Source organism: Armigeres subalbatus, chromosome 2 (genome assembly GCF_024139115.2).
Source record: "Armigeres subalbatus isolate Guangzhou_Male chromosome 2, GZ_Asu_2, whole genome shotgun sequence".
In the NCBI taxonomy this organism is placed as follows: Eukaryota; Metazoa; Arthropoda; class Insecta; order Diptera; family Culicidae; genus Armigeres; species Armigeres subalbatus.
In genome coordinates, this window is record NC_085140.1 from 236776456 (window position 1) to 236797571 (window position 21116).

Here is a 21116-nt window from a genome sequence, read left to right on the forward strand (position 1 = left end):
CATGCTTGGATGTCAACAACTTAACCAGCTTAACGGTAATCGGGCAGGCAGTGAAGGTCGAATACTATCAATATCTTAGCGACTAGCTAGCGTTAGTCGGCGGAACCAAGAGCATGGGGGTATGGATCAAGAAGGATAGAGCTGTTTTTGCAAGTTTACGAAATATCAGATATTTAACCGCACCGAATCTATGGTGGTGTACGCCAGTGATTCTTGGCGTGTATCAGCAGAGATCACGCGGCAGCTGCAAGTATTATTCTACTGTTGTCTACATTTTATAATTCGGTGGCCTCACAACTAGATCCCGAATGCTGAGCTCCTTCAACAATACTATTCAAATCTAATTTGCCAAGAAGTGCCCGCAAGTCGGAGGTTAGTATCGGAGGGTATTGAAATTGCTCACCGTTGAAATTGTGTGTGGATGTCGAGAAACCAAACCGAATATGCTTTCTACAAACCCCTTTTTCAACAGAGATTTCGTTCCACATGTTTTCTTAATGGGCACCACAGATACTCATTTCTAATTTTTAAGCTATCATGATGAGTTTGACAACTGAGCTTAAACGTAGTTTTTAAATACATTTTTTGTGAGCCACAGTGGTATACATTTTTGTCGAGGTCGATGACGCGAAAATTCTATTTTTTTGCTCATTTTAAAAGAACGCCTGTACTAATATATCTCTGAAAATAAAACGTAAATGAAACTACATTGATCGTAATTTCAGTTGTAAATCTCTATCAAAAGCTTCGTACGCATGCGTTTTGATTATTATTATAGGCGCTAAAACGAGTTGTATCGTTATTGCTATTTTCTCGCTTACGAATATATAAAAATGATTTTCCGGGTACGTACATTGGTATAATATGTGACAATAGAATTTCGGGAATTAAATAATTATGTGTGAACACGCGAGAACTGAACCTGCTCACATGTGCCAGATTTTAGCAACGTACATATCGACAAACCGAACTATTTTCGGATCGGACAGGACGACGCAGAATTTTTGATTTATGCCAGCGGAAACTAGACAGAGTTGTTTTACAATTTTGAATCGCCTCACGAGTCACCGTCTATCATTACGTGGCATACACGCGACATCAACGGCGAAAAAACAGCAATCGCAGATATAAATGATCTGTTCTGGGTGGCTCGCTGCCCGGCAGCTCAGCGCCACGATCTATCCTCTAGGTTCTGTGTTAGGAAGGTTGTGTATCGGATTCAATGGAGTGGAAAATTCTTCGATTTGATGAATCGTGTGCAGTAGTATTTGGCAATGTTTCAGGACTATACCCGTAGTCAGTGGCGTAGCCACGGGGGTGGTTTTGGGTATAAAACCCCCCCCAGAGACAACATTTTTAGAAGAAATTTTTTTTTTGAAAAAAAAATTGTTCAGAAAACCCCCCCCAGACCAATTTTTTGGCTACGCCACTGCCCGTAGTAACCGGAACATGTTTAGGTTTTTGGCAATGAAGTTGGTGGTGAGTTTTAATCTTAAAGATAAATGTTTTGGGTCAATCAACTTTACGGCATTTGTTCAATTGGGGGTAAACACATTTTGAAGATGGGTGGTACAAAGGTAAGAAAACTGACGTAAAAATACCACTTCTCTCAAATCGGGTATAATCAAAGCAAATTAATTCGCTTTGTTCGACAACTGTTTGCCTTGAAACAAAGATCGCAGCCAGCTAATAAGATTAACAACAAACGAGAATCTTTTAGTACATCTTTGAGCATTTATACTTTGATAAGATATTTGAACAAAACCCTCAATCTCGATTCATGAGTATTTAGCACGCATGAAGTAAGCCAATCTTCTGGTGACACCACTCGTGCTAACTTATTAGACTCTAACAGTTCCTCTGTTACTTTTGATCTGTCCATGAAGAGGTTAATGGAATACCTGATTTCCTTCGTGTGGAGGTGCAAGCAAATATGGGCACGCCAGCGAGGAGAGAAGTTATTTCTCAGACGATTTCGGTGTTTTCAATGTGTTTCATAGCGCCTGATTTAAGCTTAAAGAGCCTAATTTCGGGTATATCGCTGAGCTAGCAGCTGTACACTATTCACGTATCTTCTAACCAGAGTGTGGAAAGCTTTGAATGCTTTATCATTATCATAGCGGTCATGCACAATTACCATGGATTGGGGCCCTTCTCATTGTTCAATTCTGGAAATGAGAAAGCGGACTCTTTGGCTTTGGGTGGGTACTGTGGAAGGTGTTATTTACGATTGGAAAATCACTTTCATTTCGTCAGGAAATCTTAATCAGTTGGTAACATAAATGGATCAACGGCAAATTGGGTAGATGGCTGTATTCAATTCGTCCGCAGGTGTCGAAGCATCCATTATTAAAAAAATGAATATAAAACGAAACTTCATTCGAAACTTTTAAATGCACATCATTTCAGTGTGGGGCTGTCGGAAGGCAATCTCACTGTTTGCGGTGAGGATTATCAGAACATTGATCATGTCGTGTGGGCGTGTGAGGAGTATTTTCACTGGTGAAACCAAATAGCTGAACGGACTTCGTGAAAATTGTACCACTCCCTTCGTATTACTCCCTCCAAAGTGATGTTGAATAGCAGCAAATCTTATATATAAAAATGAAATGGTCTATGTTCGTATCCGCATAACTCGAAAACGGCTGGATGGATTTTTTTCATTTCTTCAGCAGAAACATTCGTTATAGTTTCCGACGGGTTTATATGATATTTCCTAATGCGAAAATTACGAGTAAAGTTGAGCGAATCGTGAAAAACTAAAATTGTGATTTCTATGCGAACTTTGCACATTCTCGCCTACTATGCAGGACAACGTCTGCCGGGTCGACTAGTATTATATAGATAGCAGTCAAGAAAGACTATTGCCTTTCCGTAACCCTCTACGCTTTTCAAAGGGTTTCGAGAATGCTCCTGAAACTTGAACTTCGCACATCACCCGATCCATCGTTGCCTTAATCAACCGTACCAGTTCATCCGGAAATCCATGTTCGTAAATTCGTTGCCAAAGGGTCTGTTCACAAATTACGTAACGCAAAAATCCAAGTTTTTGACTCCCTCCCTCCCCCTCGTAACAAAAAGTAACACTTTTGGTACCCCCTCCCTCCCCCATGTAGCGCGTAACTGTGAAAAAAAATCCCTTCTCTGAAGAATTCGGGTTTTGGTATTTTTTGAACACTGTTAGAATAGGGACGGCACATGATTAATAATCAAAGATATCAAGAATGCAGCTAGCAGAAACGAAAATAGAATTTGCGATCATAACCACTCATTTACATAGTTTTGCGGAACTGTGGTGTCGGGAAATACAATATTTGCTTGGTATTTTTATGCATCTCAGTCCCGCTAGGTTAGCATGCTTGATTTCGATAATGACTAATAGATGATAACAATAAAAAGCAATTACTTCAATCAGTGATTAAAAAAAAGACATTCAAATAAATTTTTATTCGCGTTATGTGTAACATTTGGTAGTACCCACCCCCTCCCCCTCCTTTTAGTGTAACAAAGTTTAACGCAATTCGGACCTCCCCCCTCCCCCCAGAAGCGTTACGTAATTTGTGAACAGACCCAAAGCTGATCTCGATCGATTGTATCATATGCGACTTTGAAGTCGATGATGATGTGTGTGAACGTTGTATTCGCGACATTTCTGCAATATCTGGCGTACAGTGAAAACCTGGTCCGTGGTGGATCATTCGCCCATGAATCCCGCCTGGTACTGTCCTACGAACTCTCTTGTAATTGGTCTAGTCTACGGCATACAGTTTGTAAATGAAAAACCTTCCATTTACTCCTACGGCAGAATCTTCTCCTCCAAAATCTTGGTAATTACCCAGTGTAGCGCTCTAGCCAGTGCCTCACCACCTTATTTAAATAGCTTTCCTCATACTTGGCACACTGTAGCTTTGGTAAGGCGTGCCTACTGATACATGCAGTTTTTATTAAAGTGTAGTAGAGTCTATTCGCTTATCATAAGACAAGTTGGTACTATCTCATTTAACTCCACCATTCGATCACTATTAAACCTCACCGTATCCTAGGCAAACCCCGCCACTCACAGTGATGAGAGAAAGGGTGAATAATTGTCTAACCTAACCTTTCCATATTTCTATTTAATTAAATTGTCTTTGATGTGTGCTTTTTTCGTGATATTACTTCATTGTTGTCGTTGCAGCTGGTAGATTAGAACCAAAATCAAACCGCGTAAACCAAATCTACGCAGAATCAACAAAACGATATTTGGTTCACAACAACAAACAAAGTCGGCCAACAATTCGCTGCAACACACCACATTTTTGCAGAGTATTGATGAACTTAATTTAGATGATGCTGTTGACGATCCAATCAACCGATCTAGATCATGCGATGACACATCTTTTTTCGAAGTTCTGGACGAGGTTAATAGTTCTATCGCAAATCCTCAAGACAAATTTGTTGTGGGTGCCAACAAGCGAGTGCACATTTTACCGTATCAACACAACAACCACGGAAATAGTAATAATGCTTCCCGGGTGAATGTTTCTACGCCTGCCGCTAAGAAGCAATTTGGGACCAAAACTACCTCTGCCCGACCCAAGTCATGGATACAAGTGCAAACCGTTCCGAATCAACGTACAACATTGCGTGTGCGACTAGAACGGTAATGGACGAGCATCGTGATCCTCGTCGTGGTGCAACTAAACCGAACTCACTATCGCTGAGAGTAGCTAGTATGAATCCGGCTCCTAATAAATCTGAATAATTTTACGTCACACCTTTTGCTCCTGATCAAAATGAAGAGGAAGTAAAACAATACGTCATCGATATTTCCAATGCTAACTCTTCCTCCGTACATGTGACCAAACTCGTTCCTCGTAGTAAGAATGCCGAAGACCTATCCTCAGAGCCAAATGTAAGGGGAGTCCGGGGGGCCGTGGCCCCGGGCCCCCACAAATCTTATGTACCAAAACCAACATTTTTTGTACATTTTGGGGCCCCACAAACTGTCGGCCCCGGGGCCCCCTTCCGGCTAAATCCAGCCCTGCCTATCCTTCGTATCATTCAAAGTCACTGTTCCTCGAAACAACTCCAACACAGTTGGCGATAGCTGGTATTGGCCAGATGGAATTGCCTGGTCGAGCCTACTTCAAAAAACCAGAATATTCCACCTAGCGGTGATGGTGCCTTTCTCTTGTATTATATTTAAAACAAGAAAGGACATAAGAGTAACAAGAAAATCACATAAGGGAGGTAAAAATGCACTTTGGGAAGATATATTCAGTTATTTCCATCAATTCACATTGATTTGCGTTCATTTGAATGCATTGCAGCAGCTTTTGTAAAAAAAAAACAAAATTTCAATTTTGAAAAAAAATTCCGAGTGTGGACCCTTGGGAAAATTGGGGAAAAAATCAATGTTTTTTTTAATAACTCCGGAACGCAATGGCCGAATCGTCCAATTTTTAATAGCAAAAAATAAGTAAGGATTCCGCGTCGAATGCAAGCAAACCGGATAAGGCTAAGTACAAAAAAGTGTGTCTCACATTTTTTGTACACACACATATACATACATATATACACACATACAGACATCACCTCAATTCGTCGAGCTGAGTCGATTGGTATATAACACTATGGATCTCCGAGTCTTCTATCAAAAGTTCGGTTTTGGAGTAATACTTAGTATACGCGAAAGGCAAAACGGGTTTGCAATACGTCTCCCAGTTACACAGTAATCTGTCCCAGTGCAGTAACACTTCAATCGGGACAAACAATGTTCCCTGTCTCATCAGGTAATCCTTTGAACGGTATATGTCCCGCCGAAGCGGCACGAGATACTGCACCAAAATTAAATGAAGACTCAATGTTACAGTTCAACGCCATTAACCGACAAGCCCGTCCGTCTTCTGGTTTTCAGTTATTTGATGATCCAGTAGTCCTTGATGTATATCACTCGCCACCTTCGACGCAGTGGATTGGCTGTACTTCATGTTTCACCGGGTAAGTTTGACAGTGGTATATGTCCTGTCGAAGCCAAAAAGAATACTGCATCGTTTTTGAAAAGTGATTCGCAATTGCAGTCTGTTATCGAGAGCTTTATGGATGATGATTTTATTTCAACTACTACGACTGATATACACGGAATGCTCTCCAACAAATACCACTCAACGCTCTTTCTGTTTCATTGGGTAAGTTTGACAGTGGTATATGTCCCGCCGAAGCCCGGGATGATACCGCATCAAAAATAAGTGGTCCAAACTCATTCCAGCCCACGGTGTGCCTGTGACGGTTGTTGACACCGCGGTTCACCCAGTGTGCCGACCAACACTGGCATGAAGCAGATGAAGAGTTGATCATACCTATTTGGTATTTACTATTGGTATTGTTTAATGTGACTCCCTAGATAGTAAGATAGATGTTGATACTGAATGAAAACCAAAACAAACTGTGAAGAGGGATAAAGAAAAGTTGCGAAAACGGCCATTCTAAATTTAGCAAAGAGCAAGTTTATTTGAGTGGAAATTATAAAATTAATTCTAATTAGTTGAAATCAAGTTCGGTGCCTGCAAAGGAGATAAAGAAATTTTCGGAATTGCTGTAAATGAATTGAAGGTAAAGATAAGAAATTCAGTTAACTAACGAGTTTGTTTATATTTGTAATTTGAAGATTTGCGAATCGGTGTTGCTGCTGGTGGCGAATACCTGAAAAGAGAAGAAAGAGGTTGAAATTATAATCTGAGTGAAGTTGTGAGTATTTAGCAAGATTTAAAGGTTTATGAGCCATTTAAATAATTAATAGTTACAGCTTGTGTAGACGGAATTAGAAACTCTTGAGAAGGTGAGAAGCACCGGAGAATACAAATTAGTGATCGGTTATAGCTGGAAGGGAACAAGACCAATTCTTGTGAGTAAAACCAACAAAAACAATGTAATCAAACGTAATAAATCTAATAAAATTTTAGTTTGAGCTGCCACGAAACAGTGCTGCTGCGAAAAACTGGTACACCTCCGAACAATCTCAAAAAGAATTGTACGAGAATCGGATATCCTCAACAGTACCATGACCGATTCTACTGCACAAATCCTGGACCTTACAGAAACCCCCTGTGCGGCGTGTGATGAAGTGTCAACTGAAAATGAGCAGATGATCAGCTGTGACGGATGCAAACAGTGGTTTCACACTCGTTGTGTCGGCATATCGGACGAGAAAGAGATCGAAAAAAACTGGTTTTGCGCAGAAATTAAATGCCAGCAAGCCATGCGAAAAAAGAAGAATCGCACCAAGAAGAGCGGAGATGACTCGGACCGCTCCAGCGTCAAATCTGATGCCGTACTCACTCTAGAGCAAAAGCTCAAAACCATGGAGGAGAATCAAAAGCTGATGGAGCAAGAGCTGGAGGCGGAAATGACCTTGAAGAAGAAGGAAAGGGAAATCAAGCGGGCAATCGAAAGAAAACGCTTGATGTTAGAGAAGAAGATGTACGAAGAAGAAGAAGAGCAGGAGAAGTTGCTGCAGGAAGAGATCCTACGGGAAAGGAAAGCGCAAGTGGATCGTATGAGAACAAACAAACAGTCTTTCGAGGAGAATTTGAGGATTTTAGATGAACAGATGCGTGGCTTAAAATACCGTACAGAGCAGAATAAGTTGAAGAAAGACGTCGATGCTGGCGAAGGCGTTTCTGGTGTACGGACGCCGTTGCGTAATCCGGAGGTGGGAAAGGTAGCGGAACAGGCAACAATTAAGCGGAAAAGCACTCCAATCGTTCCATCACAAGATGTATCCGATTCTGATGATGAAACCGACGCAGACGAAACCGCTGAAGAGGACCCCACTACATACAGCGAGGAATCCGACGGTTCAATAGAAGAGACGGAAAGAAAGCTCACCAAAATCAGCAAGAGAAAATCCAGCCAATACGGGTTGGGGAAAAACCGTTGCATGCCAACTAAACTTCAAATGGCCGCCAGAAGTGGTATTAGTAGAAAATTGCCCACATTTTCTGGAAAACCAGAGGAATGGCCGCTGTTCTATGGAACGTACCAAGCATCAAATGAAGCTTGTGGTTATAGCGATGTGGAAAATTTGGTGCGGCTTCAGGAATGCCTGAAAGGTCCAGCTTTAGAAATGGTGCGTGGACAACTGCTTCTTCCGAAATCAGTTCCGAAAGTAATTGCAAAGCTGCGCCAGCTGTATGGTCGTCCAGAACAACTGTTACAAAGCCACTTGGATAAAGTTCGTCGGCTAGAATCTCCCAAAACTGGCAAACTTGCTAGCTTCATTCCATTCGGGACTGCGGTAGAACAATTGTGTGAGCATCTAGAGGCGGCGGAATTGAAACAGCATTTAGTCAACCCTCTGCTTGTGCAAGACTGAAACTGACTCGGTCTCACTGCAAGGTGGATTATTCAGGGTCGGATGAATTGGCACACTCCTTTCACGTCCATTCTCTCTCTCAATGAAACGTTCATTCATGCCGGGAACGGTGGAAAACGAAATGTCTGCCCAGCGAGGTGACGTTATCTTGAATGAACATAAATTTAAAGTTTAACACTCAGAAACTTCTCAAAAGCCTGAAGGAAAATTAACTTTAATTCAACACACTAAGGACGAGGCTTGATGGCTTCTTTGTAAGCCCGGAAAAGCGATAACACAAACAACAAACTTGGGACCTTATTGTTCAGGGAATGATTGTCACAAATAGAGAATTACTGTTTTCAATTTAACTTAATTCTACCTTTAATTATCTTCTTCGAATCTAGCTAGCTAACACTGCATTGTCACACTTGATAGGGTACTTGCGTGGGGGGGGGGAGCATCGTGATGCTCGGGATCCGGATCCTCGATGATTCCGTTGAACAGCAAGTGGCCACTGCTTGAAGCTGGGGAACGGTCGGTGACGGGGCGCGTTGCCATGTTGGAGCGCTTGATGCCTCGGCGGAATGGCCGATTCAAAATGGCGAGTATTGCTTTGGCAGGGGTCTGGACAATAGACGTCTTCAGACAATGGGTTTTCTGTTGCTGTGCCTCGGTCGGTGGCTGTTGGAGGTTCCGCATGGCCGTAATGCTCGGAATGGGGTCCTCGAGCTAGATCAGCATTGATCGTATACCTCATCAGCTCTGCGCGCGTGTTGGTTGGGCTTCTCGGGTTGTCCCCAAGAGCCTGTCGTGAGTGTAGCTTGAAAGTAAACGAAAAAGGCCCACTCGTGGACCTGCCAAGTGACATTATTACACCTATCGTGTGACGGTCGAATTTTGCTACCGCTTTCTGGCTAGACTAAGTTTAATTACCTTTTCTTGCACATAACTTTCACAGTAGTGTTTTCTTAGTTTATAGACGGCATTGATTCGTAATAGGCTATAAGAAACATTACATTTACAATTTAGGTTAGGTTATTTTATTTTTACATTTCACTTCTCTAACCGTACTATATAGTTTTGTAGTTTCTGCCGTACTATTTCACCGCACTACTAGTATTAAGGACACATCATCCACTTAGAATAAGGTACAAAGCTTTAAAAACCACCTCATATTGGGATAACTTAAACAATTAATTACACGACGCGCACTACGACTTCCTCGGAGGTTACAACAGAAAAGAGAGTTTTCATTTCATTGGGCTGAGGTATTTATCTTAAACTTTGGTGTTAAGATGGAGCGCAAACATCGTCCAAGATACGAAGTTTGACATTTCATGTTTCTCCGGACTTTGCATGTATGTTCACATCAAAACTAGTGGTGACCTCTGTTTGTCAAATCTTTTTGGACCTTTTCATTTGTTTCGCTATTTGTGTCACCGTTTGCATGAACGTGCATTGATGTGGAACGGATGGAAATGGTGGATGAATTATCTACTTGTCAAAACAAGTGAGCTATTGCACTCTCATTGAATGCTGTCGGTTTGGATGGATAGGGTGGGGCAAGGAAGAAAATCTTGCGGTGGAGCCGCAAGTCAATCACATGAAACCGAACGGTTACATTACCCCATCGTTCCTCTTTCAAAAAGGAAGCATTTCATTTTGAATCAATCTCATAATTATAATCATTATTAACTTCAACCATGATCTTTTTCAGATTGTGGTGAATCAAAATTATGAATTGGTTTTTCTCTGGAGCACCCTATTAACCTTCGTCACTCAGTTGACGAAGCAATGGTACTCGCAGTGAATGAACTTCAACACTTTGTGTTGGGAAATGTCAAAAGATTATCGTTGTTTATGTTTACAACGCAACGACGAATTCGATGGTTCGCGAAGCCATGAATTGTAGCGTTTTTGATACGAAATTTATCGCGGTCGATGGCTAAAACGGTCGAAAAAAGTATCCGCGAAGAGAACGTTTCCGGGGTGCACTGAATACCGCGATTCGACATCATTTTCCGGTCTTATTTCCCTAGCTGTTCGTGAATCCGCGGAGATGGGAACCAAACTCTTACGCCGAGAATCGCGAGTTTGCCAGGTGAGAATAGTTTCTGTAAACAAAAATCGATTAAGTTGTATTCGATGCTTTCCTAATAATGCGACTTCATTTTCATTGAATAGGATTTCATGGAAATCGGTCCGGACCTTTTATGAATGGTAAGTAATCAACTAATCATTACGACTGAGTTGAAGACTGAATTATTGATTGAATCCTGATTCCAGGTTTGGGACATCGTGTGTCCGCGTATGTAGCTCGACGGGATGTATGGATTCGCCAGTTCGCTTGTCTCGAACTGGTCCCGCGAGACTACCAATAGAGCGTACTTCCTGACTTCGGAGGAGTTGCACGTCTTCATCTGCATAACGGACTGGCCGTTCTTAAATACCCTCAGATTCTCTGGAAGACCCGAGCAGAATATAATTCATTATTGTATCTCGCTGAATATTTCAGGAGCAAATTGAATGATTAAATGGGTGTTTTGCTTGTCTGTTTTTTTTTTATGAAGAAATTATTCCTCAACAGAAAGACTTATTGTAACCTTCGTTTCTTCCCTGTTGGTCGGAAATCGAAGAAAATTGACTTTTAGTTGGTCATGGGGCTTTTGGGTTTCTATTAACCGGTTTCGCGTATTTAATTGATGTACGAGTACAATGTTGCTTGACTCTGCGATTGAGTCGGCACAATTTACTGAACTTTTCACGACGTTTATGATCATCCTAGCCATAGACACGATTGGAATTTTCGAATGACTTCCCGTTCTGCAGAGACGGAAAGTCCCGAGGAACCGCGTTAGTTCGTCGTGAAGTTATTTGTTCCCGTATTTTGTTCGATTGTGTAACTTATTCCATCGATATGGTTCTATTCGCGCTTTAAACGTAATCTCGAACGACTGCAAATCATCACGAATTCCTTACAGTCCAGCAGAAAATCTGCTTCATCGCGAACCGTTACAAAATCAGTCGATCTCCGAGATCACTGTCTACGTCGTTCCGAACCGCGGGATCTTCTTCTTGATCTCGATCTAAATTATAAAATGCCTAATATCATTGATTCTCATGTTGCTTCGAATTTGTTATTCTAAGTAATTGATTTGATGTACATGCCTTAAATAGAAATAATTATCATGCAATTGAAAAAAAACTATGACGAAACCTACACAAAAAACGGAAATTGGAAATTCTAGAATCATTATCGGCTCCTCGGATTTTCGGATCACCGATTCCGAGAAGACTTTGCAACTTATGTGTTCTCTTCGTTTGGAGAACGAAGGCGTCAACAAAACAGGAATCTGTTTTCTCGCCCCTTCCCGGAGGGAATGGAAACTGATGGGAGTTATGCATTTTTAGTCGGGCGCCATTGAAACTTACTCGGTCTCACTGCAAGGTGGATTATTCAGGGTCGGATGAATTGGCACACTCCTTTCACGTCCATTCTCTCTCTCAATGAAACGTTCATTCATGCCGGGAACGGTGGAAAACGAAATGTCTGCCCAGCGAGGTGACGTTATCTTGAATGAACATAAATTTAAAGTTTAAGGTGATTATAGTATGAAGCCCGTGGTGAATTTCAAATTCATCACACGTTTATCTACATACATTTCCAAAACCCCAAATCTGGCGTAATAGTTTTCGTACAGTGCCGAAACCCAAATTATGATTGTTCAGCATAACTAAGCAAACGATCTACCATTATTTCAGCCCCATACACGTTATGGTTCTTTCATCTCGTGCTCTTGAAAACAATATTGGAATAGCACGTGGTTTACAAAATGGCCGATTTCTGGCTTCATTCTATAATCACCTTAACACTCAGAAACTTCTCAAAAGCCTGAAGGAAAATTAACTTTAATTCAACACACTAAGGACGAGGCTTGATGGCTTCTTTGTAAGCCCGGAAAAGCGATAACACAAACAACAAACTTGGGACCTTATTGTTCAGGGAATGATTGTCACAAATAGAGAATTACTGTTTTCAATTTAACTTAATTCTACCTTTAATTATCTTCTTCGAATCTAGCTAGCTAACACTGCATTGTCACACTTGATAGGGTACTTGCGTGGGGGGGGGGGAGCATCGTGATGCTCGGGATCCGGATCCTCGGTGATTCCGTTGAACAGCAAGTGGCCACTGCTTGAAGCTGGGGAACGGTCGGTGACGGGGCGCGTTGCCATGTTGGAGCGCTTGATGCCTCGGCGGAATGGCCGATTCAAAATGGCGAGTATTGCTTTGGCAGGGGTCTGGACAATAGACGTCTTCAGACAATGGGTTTTCTGTTGCTGTGCCTCGGTCGGTGGCTGTTGGAGGTTCCGCATGGCCGTAATGCTCGGAATGGGGTCCTCGAGCTAGATCAGCATTGATCGTATACCTCATCAGCTCTGCGCGCGTGTTGGTTGGGCTTCTCGGGTTGTCCCCAAGAGCCTGTCGTGAGTGTAGCTTGAAAGTAAACGAAAAAGGCCCACTCGTGGACCTGCCAAGTGACATTATTACACCTATCGTGTGACGGTCGAATTTTGCTACCGCTTTCTGGCTAGACTAAGTTCAATTACCTTTTTCTTGCACATAACTTTCACAGTAGTGTTTTCTTAGTTTATAGACGGCATTGATTCGTAATAGGCTATAAGAAACATTACATTTACAATTTAGGTTAGGTTATTTTATTTTTACATTTCACTTCTCTAACCGTACTATATAGTTTTGTAGTTTCTGCCGTACTATTTCACCGCACTACTAGTATTAAGGACACATCATCCACTTAGAATAAGGTACAAAGCTTTAAAAACCACCTCATATTGGGATAACTTAAACAATTAATTACACGACGCGCACTACGACTTCCTCGGAGGTTACAACAGAAAAGAGAGTTTTCATTTCATTGGGCTGAGGTATTTATCTTAAACTTTGGTGTTAAGATGGAGCGCAAACATCGTCCAAGATACGAAGTTTGACATTTCATGTTTCTCCGGACTTTGCATGTATGTTCACATCAAAACTAGTGGTGACCTCTGTTTGTCAAATCTTTTTGGACCTTTTCATTTGTTTCGCTATTTGTGTCACCGTTTGCATGAACGTGCATTGATGTGGAACGGATGGAAATGGTGGATGAATTATCTACTTGTCAAAACAAGTGAGCTATTGCACTCTCATTGAATGCTGTCGGTTTGGATGGATAGGGTGCACGCTTAGTTCAGTCCACCCAAATATGGGTGAAGAGTACCTAAAATCGCCAAAAAGTGCACATACCTAGATTTGAGTGAATTGACCATTACCTAAATATGAGTAAACCAATGTTACCCATATATGGGTAGTTGAGAAAGTGGCGATTTATTGGTAAATTTTACCCATATTTGGGTGATCTTCTCGTCTTTATTTTTGAGACATTGCAAATGTTTTTCTTATAAAATAAATAAATAAGTTAATTTAAGTTTTATAGAAAAAATAATAGTTGAAATTTATTTGAATACCATCTAAAAATTAATTGCTTTTTCAAAATAATCTACGGTCTCGCCACGGTGTCTGCCTCTCCCGGGGACTTAGATTACGCCTATCGATCAATCCAATGAGGTCGATTCCATGCGATGAAAGTGCTGTTCCTCCCGAGGTTTCTCTGCTAGCAAGATATCCTAATTGCACCCTAAAGTTTTGATTGCTGATAACAGCATGTACCAGAACAGATTTCTGTAATTAGTATATGGTGGTAAACGCGGTGATGCGGGTGGCCTGTTAAAACACGAATGCATTAAAAAAAAATGTTTCGAGGAAAAAGACATCGGACCGGACATCATTTACCAATATTTACCTGTAGTGGTCGCTGATGATTTGGTGAGCTTCCATGCCCCTGTTCCTGTTGGTCCGTTGGTCCGCTGCTTTTGGAGATTTTCAGGAGCACTCTAACCATGGTTCTGTACATGTTTGCACCACCTTGTCAACCAACTGTTGAAAAGATGAAATTTATAATACTTATTAAAAGAATAATAAATTATATTTACTTACGATAATTGTTCATATAAAGCATTTCCGGAATAGTAACATTGAATGCTTTTTTTCGGCCAAGTTTCAGGTTCCGTTTTCCATAGAATTACAATTGTTGAAGTGCGAATCAGGTCTGAAAATTTTCTCCAACCCCCTTATCACAACGGAATATCGATAATAATCCGGATTAAACGATGAAAGATATAACAGAAGCAGCAAGTCAAATGACTTGTAGAGGGAGCATTCTAGTACGAGGTTCATCAGCAGGAAATATTGGATCCATCGCAAGTCAGGCATCCTCCGACTGTCTTCTCAGGCCTGGATGTGCATGCTGCAGAAAATAAAACAAACAGGGTTGAGCACTTTATTTTAATCAGTAACATAATCTTACTTACCGTTTGTATTCAACGACTCGGAAGCAATCCGTTTTAGCAATATGTATTAGTCTTTCCTGATTAACTTTAAAATTCGACTAGCTTTCCATAAGCTCTGGAAGCCTGCACGACAAGTCTGGAATCCGATGATCGTGTCCCGAAACTGTCGTTTGTGCACGGAATCCGGAATACGGAATTAGCTGTAGTGGCTCACACTATGAAGACGAAGAGCAATGATTATCGCGGCGGGAGCGATGCCGTATAAACATTTTCCTATTTGCGATTATGAAATGACCTTCAGATCAGACCAATATCCAATACCACAACGTACTACATAGTTGTACCCGATTTTCTCAGGAATTTGCAGGAATTAACGACTCTGGAGCGACAACCGATGATTTGGGAATTTTTTCAGGCTATCTGCTGTCCCACGAGGCCGATTGCAAACTTGCTGCTACTGGTGGTCAGAACTGAAAACAAGTAGATTACTATTTAGAAGATTTAACGCATGAACGGCAGGTACAAGACTAATTTTAGCGAAATATAACAAATAACAACAATATAGTTACCTTATTTCACCAATTTTACAAACGATATTTTTGTTTGCAACCACTATCACGGTGAAAGAATGAAAACTATAGGGAGAAATTTATGAACTTGTTCAACAACGACACGGTAGCATTTGTTTATGTTTATTTTTTCAACCAAATGTGGGTAAATGCGATCACTCAAATATGGGTAAAGACGGTTTGTTTAGAATATCAGTAAATATTACTGATTTTTTAGGTAAATTTTACTAATAATATAGGTAAAATGAAATTTACCCATATGTGCGTAGAACAAGTACCCATAAATAGGTGAACCAAACTAAGCGTGTGGGGCAAGGAAGAAAATCTTGCGGTGGAGCCGCAAGTCAATCACATGAAACCGAACGGTTACAAGACCTAGTAGACAAGCTTCCCGACAATGAAAAGCGTGAATGGGTGCGTTTCAAAAGAGGAAAGAAGAGGGTAACACTGCGAACTTTCACCGATTTCCTGTCCGAAATAGTTGCGGAGGTGTGTGAAGCCAACGTGAGCCTAGAATGCAAATCATCAAGTAAGCCAATTAGTGGAGGACGTTCTGGAATGGGTAACGGATCGAAGGGCGCACTTTTCAATCATGATGAAGGGGAACAGCGAGTAAATAGTCCCGAGTTAGTGAGGGAAGAACGTAAAGGTCTGAAACCGTGCAGAGTATGTAATAGAACAGATCATCGATTACGTTATTGCCAAGATTTTAAAAGCCTGGATTACGCGGAGCGAATGCAAGTTGTAAACCAGTGGAAATTATGTCGAGTGTGTTTGAATGAACATGGACAAGCATTGTGTAAGTTCAAGCTGCGTTGCAATGTCGGGGATTGCCGACAAGCACACAATCCTCTTCTGCACCCAGTTGACGGCGTAATTGGAACCAGCGCACACATTAGAACAAATAATATGACTATGTTTCGGATGATTCCGGTACGACTCCACAGCGGACAGAAGTCAATCACCGTGCTCGCTTTTCTGGACGAAGGCGCGTCGGTAACATTGGTAGAGCGAAGGATAGCGGATCGATTAGGAGTAGTCGGTGTTCAAGAAAAGCTTACCATCCAGTGGACAGCAGAAATAGAGCGAGTTGAGAAAGCTTCAATGCGGACGAACGTATGGGTGTCGGCGCTGGGAGCGAAAGAAAAGCTGCTATTGACGACGGTAAACACCGTAAATAAGCTAATGCTACCATCACAGTCGCTAGACGCAAAAGAGTTAAGTTGCGAATATGCTCATCTAAAGGGATTTGCCAATTTCTTCATACAATGGCCGGCCGGAAATGCTCATCGGTCTGAATAATTTGCATTCATTCGCTCCGCTTGAAGCAAAGATTGGGACTGTGGTGGAACCTATAGCGGTGCGATGTCAACTTGGTTGGACGGTATACGGACCGAAGCAAACATCAAGAACAACAGAGTCTACGGGATATATGAACCTTCACCGGGATGTCACAAATGAAGACCTACATGACCTACTCAAAACTCATTACGCGGTAGAAGAGTCTGTAGTGTCACTTTCATTGGAGTCAGCAGAAAACAAAAGGGCACGTGAAATTTTACAGCGCACCACCAAACGAATCGGTCATCGCTTCGAAACCGGCTTGCTGTGGAAAACCGACAACCCGTCATTTCCAGACAGCTATCCGATGGCACTACGCAGGTTGAAGCAATTGGAGAAAAAGCTAGATAAAAACCCAGACTTGCAGCGAAATGTTAGCAAGCAAATCACCGAATATCAAAAGAAGGGCTATGCACATCTAGCTACCCCGAAAGAGCTTGCGACAGATCCTGATAAAGTTATTTATTTATTTATTTCGTCAAGCATTGTAGACTACAAACACATTGTTTCACTTAAACACCATCTGTTTTAATCACTAGACAACTATTATGCAATACTATTCATTGTTTTCCTCACTAGCGTGTTAGACATTGATATGTCGATGACCTCACAATATTTATTATATATGTTCATCATAGAGTTGAGCGGTCCATTTTTAGCATAGGATGTGCGTTGCAGATTTAGTTGAAATAAGTCACGATTTCTCAAGGTACGCGTAGGTGCATAAAAGTTCAAGCCTGACAGAAGGCTTTCTGCTTTTATCTTATGTGAGATTAAACCATTAACGAATGTTACACAACCAACTTCTCTTCTTTTCTTAAGTGTTTCGATATTAATTAGTAGGCACCGAGATTCATATGACGGAAGCGGTAGGGTTGACCAACCTAACTTTCTAAGAGCAAAAAAGCAAAACTGTTTTTGTACTGATTCGATTCGATTTGAGTGGACTTCTTGATAGGGTGACCAGACAATGCTACAGTATTCTAATATTGATCTGACGTAGGACACATAGAGTGTTTTTATCGTGTAAGGGTCATTGAAATGATAACTGAAACGTTTAATGAATCCAAGCATGTTATGTGCTTTATGAATAATGACGTTATAATGTTCTACAAAGGTCAACTTGGAATCTAATAATAACCCTAAGTCTCTCACTTTTGTGCATCGTATAATTCGTTCCTGGCCTAGCTTACAGGTAATGTTTTGTAATATCTGCTTTCTAGTAAATGAAATTATGCTACATTTTTTCACGTTTATATCGAGAAGGTTTTTGAGCACCAGTTATAAAAATCGTCAATTTCTTGTTGAAATACGGCTAAGTCAGCATCATCACAAATTTCCATGTACAATTTCATGTCATCGGCATAAATAAGGACCTTAAGGCGTTTTAATATGAGTGTTATATCGAATGAACAATAATGGACCTAAGTGTGATCCTTGTGGTACACCAGAAGTAACTTTAATTGGCGAAGACAATTTATTATGGAAGCGCACTAACTGTGTTCTATCTCTAAGATATGATTCAATCCATCTAACCAAATATTCCGAAAAACCTAATCGCTGAAGCTTAAAGAGTAATAAAGAGATGTCAACTCTATCGAAAGCCTTACTGAAATCCGTGTACAAAGTTTCAACAGAGTTACCTCTATCCATTGCAGCAAGTGAAAATGTCACGAAGTCTAAGAGATTAGTGGCAGTGGATCTGCCTTTAAAGAAACCATGTTGGCGATTTGTGATCAAGTGCTTAACCTGTTCAAAGAGTTTCATGTTCACAATAGATTCAAACAATTTCGGTATACATGATATAATTGCAATGCCCCGATAATTTTGTACGTCTGAGCGTTTGCCTGATTTGAAAATTGGAAGAAGATAAGATTTTTTCCATAAATGTGGGAATACTCCATGAGCTAACGATTTATTAAAAAGCCAAAATAATGGTTTTACAAATGAAGTAGCTAATTGTTTTAGTAATAAAGGGGGAATTCCATCGGGTCCAGGACCCTTGGACGCATCTAATGCTTCTAATGCTGTTACAATTTCATGTACAGTAATACCGGATATTGAAATATCATTTGTCTGATCAGGTAAATAATGAAAATAATCACGATCATAAACAGCACCAAGAGGTATGTAAGTGCTTTGGAAAAATTCATGAAATAATTGCAAATTTCCTGGCTATCATGGCTAACCAATTCTTTAAATTTCATGCATGATGGAAAAGTATCCGATTTCTTTTTCTCTTTGACAAAGTTAAAGAAGGTTTTAGGATCCTTTTTTATATTATTTTCTAAAATCCTATTATAATTTTCGTATGCTTCTGATATTTGATCGTCAAGCTCCCTGCATATTTCAATATATTGTTTCAGATTATCAGAAGTTCGATTTTTCCTATATGTTTTATGCATTTTTTGTTTACGATTTCTTAGATTGTATGGTACCTTCCGTTAAACGTCGTGCTGAACCCCAAAAAGCCAGGGAAAATACGACTTGTATGGGATGCCGCAGCTACCGTCCAAGGCGTATCTCTAAATGCTCAGCTATTGAAAGGACCCGATATGTTGGTTCCGTTGGTGACCGTTATTACCGGTTTTCGGGAGCACCGAGTAGCTGTGGGTGGCGATCTACGTGAGATGTATCACCAAATCAAGATAGCAGAACATGATAAGCAGTTCCAGCGCTTTCTATTTCGGCATGATCCTAAAGATGATGTTCGTGTTTACGTCATGGATGTCGCAACGTTTGGGGCAACAAGTTCTCCCTGTTCAGCCCAATATATTAAGAACCACAACGCGCAGGACTACGCTGATCAATTTCCAGAAGCAGCAAACGCAATCATTAAACGCCACTATGTGGACGATTATTTCGATAGCGTTGATACCGTTGAAGAAGCAGTTATGCGCGCGAAGGATGTTACCTTTGTGCATCGAATGGGTGGCTTTGAGATTAGAAACTGGGTTTCCAATTCAGCAGAAGTACTCCAAAGCTTGGGTGAATACGGAGCTATTTCTCCCGTCCATTTTACCGAAGATAAAACGACGTCGCATGAACGCGTATTGGGAATGATATGGGATCCAATTAGGGACGAGTTTTCCTTCTCCACAAAACATCGTGATCAGCATCTGCCTTACTTCAATGGTGACCAACGACCAACAAAGCGTGCTGTACTAAGCTGTGTCATGGGATTCTTCGATCCGTTAGGTCTCCTCACTCCGTTTACTATTCATGGAAAAATCATCGTACAGTGTTTATGGCGTAGTGGATGCGACTGGGATGAAACCATCAACGAAGAATGCTGGGAAATGTGGAAACGTTGGATTAGTCTATTGCCAGAGGTAGAGAACATTCGCATCCCACGATGCTATCTTGGCACCTACCTGTCATCGGATGTTGAAGCAGTAGAAGCGCACATCTTCACAGACGCCAGTGAACACGCATATGGCTGTGTTGCATATCTCAGAATTGTCGTCGGGGGGATCATTCGTTGTACGCTGGTTATGTCCAGATCCAAGGTAGCACCACTGAAGCGACAATCGATCCCACGATTGGAGCTTATGGCAGCCGTTCTCGGAGCCCGGATAAGTCGAACGGTGGTAGACACGCACTCATTAAAGATCAATCGATGTGTTCTTTGGACAGATTCGCGAACAGTATGGAGCTGGATCCGCTCCGATCAACACTTCTACAAACAGTTTGTTGCATTTAGAATTGGAGAGATTCTAGAACTGACACGAGCTACTGATTGGCGCTGGGTTCCAACTAAGCTGAATCAAGCGGATGTGCTGACGAAGTGGCATCGAGATACGTTAGGTAGCGACGGAGATTGGTTTAAAGGGGCGCAGTTTCTTTATCAACCTGAACATCAATGGCCAACTCTTGATGTACCAATTGAGCAAACAAAGGAAGAAGCCAGAGGTAACGTATTTTTTCACGGAATTGTTGACGTCGGACGATGTTCACGGTGGATGAAACTGCAAAGAGTGATGGCTTATGTAGTCAGGTTTATCGAAAATTGCAAACGCAAGGTGATGAAGCAACCTATACACACAGTAAAATGCACGAAGAATCAGCAAAAGAAAAATTTGGCGCATTTACCGTCAGTGCTATGTGGGCTTACGAAAGAAGAGTTTCAAAGGGCAGAGGTTTTTCTATGGAAACAAACACAACTGGAAGGTTTTGCAGAGGAGATTAGTGCGTTATCTAAGAATATTTCAGTAAAGAAAACGAGTAACCTATACAAGCTAACACCAATGCTGGACAAAGACGGTGTGCTTCGGATGGGTGGAAGAATGGAGCTGTCGGGGGAAATTTCGATTGACAAGCGCTTTCCAATAATTCTACCTAGGAAACATGCCGCAACGGAGAAAGTGATACAGTTTTATCATGAGAAGTTCGGTCATGCTAACCGAGAGACTGTGACAAACGAACTTCGTCAAAGATTTTGGATTCCAAACATCCGTGCC

At 41.3% G+C, this 21116-nt stretch overlaps 1 protein-coding gene and 3 long non-coding RNA genes across 7 annotated transcripts; 1 reads left to right on the plus strand and 3 right to left on the minus strand.

The window, feature by feature from the left end:
• Window positions 1-6497: 6497 nt before the first annotated feature.
• Window positions 6498-10126, minus strand: LOC134216048 (uncharacterized). 3 transcript variants are annotated; one of them, XM_062695076.1, is made up of 4 exons: window positions 9405-10121; window positions 8779-9192; window positions 6623-6684; window positions 6498-6545 (listed from the first exon to the last, which is right to left on the minus strand). In XM_062695076.1, the coding sequence occupies exons 2-4, from the start codon at window positions 9035-9037 to the stop codon at window positions 6519-6521; spliced, it is 348 nt and encodes a 115-aa protein (XP_062551060.1). In that variant the 5' UTR covers window positions 9038-9192; window positions 9405-10121; the 3' UTR covers window positions 6498-6518. The 3 variants fall into 3 exon arrangements, 1 of the variants encoding a protein (XP_062551060.1); XR_009980451.1 differs by lacking the exons at window positions 6498-6545; window positions 6623-6684; window positions 8779-9192 and adding an exon at window positions 9273-9338 and having other exon boundaries at window positions 9405-10126; XR_009980452.1 differs by lacking the exons at window positions 6498-6545; window positions 6623-6684; window positions 8779-9192 and adding an exon at window positions 9280-9338 and having other exon boundaries at window positions 9410-10126.
• Window positions 10127-10324: 198 nt separating this feature from the next.
• On the plus strand, window positions 10325-10847 carry LOC134216049 (uncharacterized). The gene is made up of 3 exons (XR_009980453.1): window positions 10325-10439; window positions 10523-10558; window positions 10625-10847. It is a non-coding gene; the product is annotated as an uncharacterized LOC134216049 (long non-coding RNA).
• A 1295-nt stretch (window positions 10848-12142) lies between these two features.
• On the minus strand, window positions 12143-13332 carry LOC134216050 (uncharacterized). Its single transcript, XR_009980454.1, has 3 exons — window positions 13084-13332; window positions 12950-13017; window positions 12143-12870 (listed from the first exon to the last, which is right to left on the minus strand). It is a non-coding gene; the product is annotated as an uncharacterized LOC134216050 (long non-coding RNA).
• A 541-nt stretch (window positions 13333-13873) lies between these two features.
• On the minus strand, window positions 13874-15614 carry LOC134216051 (uncharacterized). 2 transcript variants are annotated; one of them, XR_009980456.1, is made up of 5 exons: window positions 15316-15614; window positions 14768-15216; window positions 14394-14703; window positions 14200-14333; window positions 13874-14120 (listed from the first exon to the last, which is right to left on the minus strand). It is a non-coding gene; the product is annotated as an uncharacterized LOC134216051 (long non-coding RNA). The 2 variants fall into 2 exon arrangements; XR_009980455.1 differs by having other exon boundaries at window positions 14768-15234.
• Window positions 15615-21116: the final 5502 nt, after the last annotated feature.